Source organism: Arachis hypogaea, chromosome 2 (genome assembly GCF_003086295.3).
Source record: "Arachis hypogaea cultivar Tifrunner chromosome 2, arahy.Tifrunner.gnm2.J5K5, whole genome shotgun sequence".
Classification (NCBI taxonomy): Eukaryota; Viridiplantae; Streptophyta; class Magnoliopsida; order Fabales; family Fabaceae; genus Arachis; species Arachis hypogaea.
In genome coordinates this window covers 101,966,217-101,973,083 of record NC_092037.1, presented here as the reverse complement: position 1 = coordinate 101,973,083, position 6,867 = coordinate 101,966,217, and the positions used below count along the sequence as shown (strand labels likewise).

The 6,867-nt window shown below is 30.6% G+C and overlaps 1 protein-coding gene across 1 annotated transcript; it reads left to right on the top strand.

The window, feature by feature from the left end:
- Positions 1–3,075: 3,075 nt before the first annotated feature.
- Positions 3,076–6,837, top strand: LOC112758770 (monodehydroascorbate reductase). Its single transcript, XM_025807516.3, has 10 exons — positions 3,076–3,674; positions 4,262–4,333; positions 4,746–4,797; positions 4,873–4,953; positions 5,097–5,215; positions 5,314–5,533; positions 5,626–5,744; positions 5,837–5,962; positions 6,041–6,181; positions 6,349–6,837. The coding sequence occupies exons 1-10, from the start codon at positions 3,627–3,629 to the stop codon at positions 6,670–6,672; spliced, it is 1,302 nt and encodes a 433-aa protein (XP_025663301.1). The 5' UTR covers positions 3,076–3,626; the 3' UTR covers positions 6,673–6,837.
- Positions 6,838–6,867: the final 30 nt, after the last annotated feature.

Here is a 6,867-nt window from a genome sequence, read left to right as displayed (position 1 = left end):
AGAATTAGGATTTAAAATGTAAAATTAAAAAATTTTAAAAATTAATTGATATTAGCAAAAAAAAATTTACTCTCAAATTATTCTGTTGATTCTTATAATATAAGTTTATCAAATTTATACTTAGGTCTCTATACTTTTTTTCTTTCAATTGGTTCCTATTCTGCTTTTAATTTTATAATTAAATATTTCTTAGTGTAAAAAATATTAGAGTTAACTGAATATTTATTTATAAATTAAAGATATTCATAATTAAAAATCTAAATAGATATTTAACTGCGTATATTTTTTTAAAAAAATATTATATTAATTTTAACATTTTTAATATAAAAAAATAATTATAAAATTAAATATAATATAAAAATAAAATTAAAATAAAAAACATAAAAACTAACAAAATAATTAACCCTAATATTTTTTTACTATTCACATTTTCAGAAAGGATGAAAATAATGGCAAGTCAACCTTTATCACAAATAATGTTACTCTTTCTAAAATTATATATAATTTACTTTGAGCACCAGAAATTTGATATGATTCCAACATAATTAATAAAGTTATGATGATGAAGCGTGTGTATGTATGTGTAGTATAAATTAAAGAAGCCAAACACATATTCTAATGAAAGAAAAGAAAATCTCCTCCAAATATTGGATGTACATATACATAGATATCATATGAAACATTGTTTAATGATGCAAGAATAATGAGTGGATTTCTTTTCTTAAAAAAAATGGCGTGTGTCACACTAAGAGAATAATAATGTTAGATATGAGTATATCAATTACAATAACCTTGATTTATAAACAATTAATGATGAATCTCTTAAAAAAAGAAGATAGTAACATAAAAGAAAAATAAGGTGAAGACAAGTGTGCACAACAATTTTTGGTGTTTAGTTTAAGAAAGCTACCATTCTTTCGAGTGATGCCTAAGCATGGAATGCATGCCATGGAGGATGGAGCCACCGACAAAGTCAATAATTAATCTTACATATACTTTCAATATTTACGGCGGTTATTATGTAGTTTGCACTTGTAAACTTCCATTCACTCTTTTTTTTTAAAACTAACTTAAAAAAAATTATCAATGTGGTAATAAGTATTTTGTTTTCTTACAAAATTATCACCAGGAAACTCTAATTTTTTATAGAACTTCTATTAAGTCGGATAAACTTAGTCAGATTCTTAATAATAGGTTTTGTATATAGGTATTTTACTGAAATTAAAAATAAAAATATTTGAAATCTTAAAAAGATATAAACTTAAAGATACTTTTTTTTCCTATGATCTTAAATTTAAATTTTTTAAATAGAAAAATAATTAAAGTAAAGTATATTTTTTACTTTTAACATTTGTAATTTTCTTTAAAAATATTTTTAATATTTAATTATATTTAATTTTATCCCTAACGTTTTTAATTTGCATCAAAATTATCTCTGAATGTTAATTCAATCTAAAATTTTAAGAACAAAATTAAAAATATTTTGGGATAATTTTAAAATAAATCGAAACGTTAACGATAAAATTGAATCAATCGAAAATGCTAGCGACAAAATTGATGAAATTAAACGTTAGAAGTATTTAATTAAAAAAAATACAAACATTAAGGACAAAAAATATAATTTACCCGAAAAATTATTATTGATTGTTTATAAACTTTTAAGCCAAATTAGTCGAATTCTGCATAATACAATCTAATTTGTCAAGAAACTTATGGAAGTTAAATGAAATTGCTTAAAAAATGTTGGTTTTTTATTTTGGTTTTTCACGATATATCTGTTTAAGGGTTTAAATAAAGTTGCCAATAAATTACTACATGTATAAGACAAAATTCAATACTTACTTAAGCGAACGAGTGAGTTAACCACTGCAATAATCCAAATTGGTTAATGTCTCTATTTTATTGATTAGATTGTACTAATTTATTTTAGTTTAGTATTACTTTCATTGTCTGAAAAAAAATCTAATTAAAAAAAGATATATTGAGAAGAGGCAAGAGACTGCTACCAAGCATATATGAAATGATAAGGTTTTTAATTAGTATGTTTTTACTTTTTAGTATCATTGGAGTACTTTAGTTTATTCTTAAACTTTTCCTGCTTTATTTCTCCTGTTCAGAAAAATCAAAAGAGAAACAGTTAAAAAACTGTTATGGAGTAAGATGGATTAGTTCTTCAATCTAATCATATTCTTTTTCCATGGTTCGTTTAGATTAGACATTAGTGTACATTGTGTGTTGAATTGACATATTGTATCCGATGAAGAGACATGAAAATGAATCATGAGTTTTTTTATTATTAATTTTTTGGCCGGTAATCAATTAATCCATTGATTTTTGTTCTTTCTGGCAACTAGCCACATCTTTGATTGATAATATTTTTTAAGTTAATAGTTTTTGGAAATAATTTTATGGGCTTGAGTTTTTGGACAAATTGAAACAGATTACTTGTTTGTGGACTCGATGCCTGATTCTAGCCCAATAAGATTCTTGGTCCAAAAAAGCGAAAGACTATCTTAACTATTGAAAGGGGCCCAATTTCCAAAAAGGGCCCAAAAAACTGAAATTAAAAAAAGGTTGACCTGAATAGTATATTAATCCAAATATTTGTATTACCAAAAAAAAAAAAATCCAAATATTTGTAAATTATTATCATCACTTCAAAAATAATTACACATATTAATTTATCTATTTTTACTAAAACAATCAAACTTATCATATATAATAAAATAATATAACCAATAACATACTAATAATCAAATTTATTATAATAATATAATAAAATTTTCATGAAATATCAAATATATGCTTTTTATATGATGATTAATTAGTTACTGATTTTTTATATGTATAAAGTATAATGATTGAATATTATTAAAAGGAGGAGAAGAAAGCATTGTGATCACGGATGACGTCAAGAAAGTCAACTTTTCTGACCTTGTAGAAGTTTCAGTCTAATACACATTCCCTTGACCACTCTCCATTTAACATGGCTCAATAGAATACAATGAGGATACAAAATTACCTATATAACCAACTCACCATGTTAAATCAAAATATTAATGCAGCTTACAGAACAAAATGACAATAATAAATGGACCCATTCATAAACCAGCTTTCTTTCTCTCTCTCTCTCTCTCTCTTTTTTTTATTGTTAATAATATTTGTTTTAGTTGTGAGTGAATGAACCTGGACGTTATGACATGCGGAAAGCTGTTCCCTGCACTAGCTTATTCATTGTTATTAATAATAACTTTTGATATTCATTATTTAAAATAATTATAAAATTATATCTAATTTCCCCAAAATTCTAGACCAATATGGAAAGGAAAGGATTCTATATGAATCAGAGAATTAAATTAATTAATTAATTTATTTATTTATTGAATTGGATAGTGCCACGGTGAAGGCCTCCCCTGCGGTTCCCCGTGGTGGTTAATACCAACGGCCAACGAATGGTGCCACGTCAGCTCGATTCCTTTCACACTCTGTGAATTCCCAAACTACCCTCCTCCGAACCCAATATATAATACGAATGACCAATCACATTTCCGCTTATCATCGCTGAGAAGGCGAAAAAGAGAGAAAGAAAAAAACGAACAGAAAATCTGAAACTGTAGCGATCCACAATGGCGAAGACCTTCAAGTACGTTATCCTCGGTGGAGGTGTTGCTGCTGTAAGTTCCATTTCTTCAATCTACTATTATTGCTTCTTAATTGTAGTTGTCGACTCGTGTTGGAATTTTAGCTGATCTGTGTAATTTGAGCTTGAATCTGAGTTTTACACTTTTACTGATTTGAATCGGAAGAAGAAGATTCTAGACTTAATATCTATATGCAGTGCTTAGTGATTACGGATATAGCGAAGTAGTGAATTCACGTTATGCTTTATTAGATATTTTTGCTCATTAGAACTGTTGAGATTGGATGAGATGTGATGTGATGTGATGTGATGTGATGAAACTTTTGAAATTAGTGTGGATCTTTTTTCTGAAAAAGATTCTTCTTATGTCTGTCTGTTTTAATCTACTAAGTGAGAGAATTTTGTTATGGAATTGTTAGCTGCATCAGCTCGAAATTTAGGCATGGCTATCAAAACTTAGTGCGAGTAGTTCAGCACTATTATTTCACTACTTTCCCCTGAAAAATTTGGTAAAACGGAAAAAGAGAAAAAGAAAAAAGTGCTAGATAATTTATTTTCACTTGAATTCCGTTTTATTTCCGGTTTTCGGATTGTGGAGTTGATATCATTTCGTAATTGCAGGGTTATGCAGCAAGGGAATTTGCTAAACAGGGACTTAAGCCTGGGGAGCTGGCAATCATATCCAAAGAAGCGGTATCTTATGTTTTCAACTGCACATTGCATCTCATACATCGATGTTTAGAATAGTGTGGTTTTCTCATTTGCGATTCCTTCTCGTTTTTAGATGTATGAAATGTTTGTGGAATATATACATATATATTTCTTTTCTCGTTATACATTTTGTAAATTGATACATCATGGACCTCTAAGTCAGGAGTTAAATATTACTTATTCCTTGTGGTTTTATATGTTCTAATAGAAATGATTTTCCTTTTAACTCACAAAACAAATTTACTAGAAGTTGCAATTTTTCTTTTGAATTATGACAAATGGGGAAGGAAGCAATATACATATTATTTTCTAGTATATCCTTCCTTAAGTGCTTTCTATACATTTTGTCTTAATAATACATGTTCCCTTGTTTTTCTTTTTGTATTTTCTGTAGGTAGCACCTTATGAACGTCCTGCACTAAGCAAAGCTTACCTTTTTCCTGAGTGTAAGTTGTGATATTCTCTCTCCCTCTTTGCCTGATATGCTATAATTATCTTGATGTGACAATTGGATTTTGCAGCCCCTGCTAGACTTCCTGGTTTCCATGTTTGTGTTGGAAGTGGAGGAGAAAGATTGCTTCCTGAGTGGTACAATGAGAAAGGTGATTATTGCGTTTGGTTCAGCACAATTATTGGATAGTTTTAAGGATAGCTAGGCTCTCATGCTAAGTGAAAATAAGAGTAAACTAGAAAAATGGTCCCTAACAATGATTTTCCAAATGCAAATTTAAATGTTTGATTGCAGGTATAGAGTTGATTCTTAGCACAGAAATAGTGAAAGCAGACCTTGCTGCAAAATCTCTGACAAGTGCAGGAGGAGAAACATTCAGTTACCAGATTTTGTTGATTGCAACCGGCTCAACTGTAAGGATCTTTGAGGATATTAGAGGATATGTCATGCATTGTACTTCATTTCTTCTTTTTTTCTTTTTGTCTTGCTAATACTTTGTATTTGTTTGCAGGTTATAAGGTTGAGTGATTTTGGTGTTCAAGGAGCTGATGCCAAAAACATCTTTTACTTGAGGGAAGTTGATGATGCTGATAAACTATACGAAGCAATTAAAGCAAAGAAAAATGGCAAAGCTGTGGTTGTTGGAGGTGGATACATTGGTCTGGAGCTTAGTGCAGTGTTGAGACTCAACAATCTTGATGTTACCATGGTCTATCCAGAGCCTTGGTGTAGTAAGTAGATAGTTATAACGTTTTCTTTTCAAACCATCTCGTTTTATTCTTTATATGTTTTTAAAGAAGTGCGTTATAATCTGATGTTGCAGTGCCAAGACTTTTTACATCTGGCATAGCTGCTTTCTATGAGGGATACTATGCAAAAAAGGGGGTCAATATTATTAAAGGAACGGTTGCTGTTGGATTCACTGCAAATTCTGATGGAGAGGTATGATTGAACTCTTAATCTCAATATGCTACTGATGGGATTTCCTTTTAAATTTCAAATCAAGCTTGACATGATTTCAATCCACCATTCAGGTGAAAGAAGTCAAACTAAAGGATGGCAGGGTCCTAGAAGCTGATATCGTTGTTGTTGGTGTTGGAGGAAGGCCACAAACAGCCTTATTCAAGGGACAGGTTGAAGAAGAGAAGGGTGGAATCAAGGTTAGTATACCATATCCATTTCTTAATTGATATTGAATCTTTCATTGTTGATGATAATGTCTTTTGTTGCCGCTGCAGACGGATGCCTTCTTCAAGACCAGTGTTCCTAATGTATACGCCGTTGGTGATGTTGCTACTTTTCCCTTAAAATTATATAATGAGTTGAGAAGAGTTGAACATGTCGATCATTCTCGCAAATCAGCTGAACAAGCTGCGAAGGTGAGAAAAAACTTCTAAAAAATGTTTGATCACTATGGCATTCAGTTTTGAAAACATGTGTTGGTTTCCAAAGCTACTCAGTAGATCAGTACCCAAATGGACATTTATTTTTTTCATGAACTATTCTTGCCTACACTGTCTCATTTTGAGTAACATGTTTGATGTAGGCCATCAAAGCTGCTGAAGAAGGGAAAACAGTTGAGGAGTATGATTACCTTCCATACTTCTATTCGCGCTCATTTGAACTGTCTTGGCAGTTCTACGGTGACAACGTAGGTGACACCGTGCTATTTGGAGACAGCAGCCCGGAGTCATCTAAGCCGAAGTTTGGGTCATACTGGATTAAAGATGGGAAAGTCGTCGGCGCCTTTTTGGAGAGTGGAACCCCTGAGGAGAACCAGGCTATTGCCAAAGTAGCAAGGGTGCAACCTCCAGTTCAGGATGTGGACCAACTTGCGAGTGAAGGTCTTTCCTTTGCTAGTAAAATATAGAGCTTTTGTTTAGAATGATACAACTCAAGGGTGATTGCATAGAATAAATTTCTGTACCGACTTCATTTTACTTTGGGTTTATGCGATTGTGTCATAGAAGAACCTTTTTATGTTTTTATTTGATTTCTTATGAGATTGCAATGGATATCCCTTATTTCTGTGTTATTATTTATGTTTACAGTACTTGATATGTAC

Coding starts and splice junctions, on each gene's coding strand:
- LOC112758770 (XM_025807516.3), top strand. CDS start 3,627: ATGGCGAAGACCTTCAAGTACGTTATCCTCGGTGGAGGTGTTGCTGCT. Junction 4,954..5,096: donor TGAGTGGTACAATGAGAAAG/GTGATTATTGCG, acceptor GTTTGATTGCAG/GTATAGAGTTGATTCTTAGC. Junction 6,182..6,348: donor CAGCTGAACAAGCTGCGAAG/GTGAGAAAAAAC, acceptor TGTTTGATGTAG/GCCATCAAAGCTGCTGAAGA.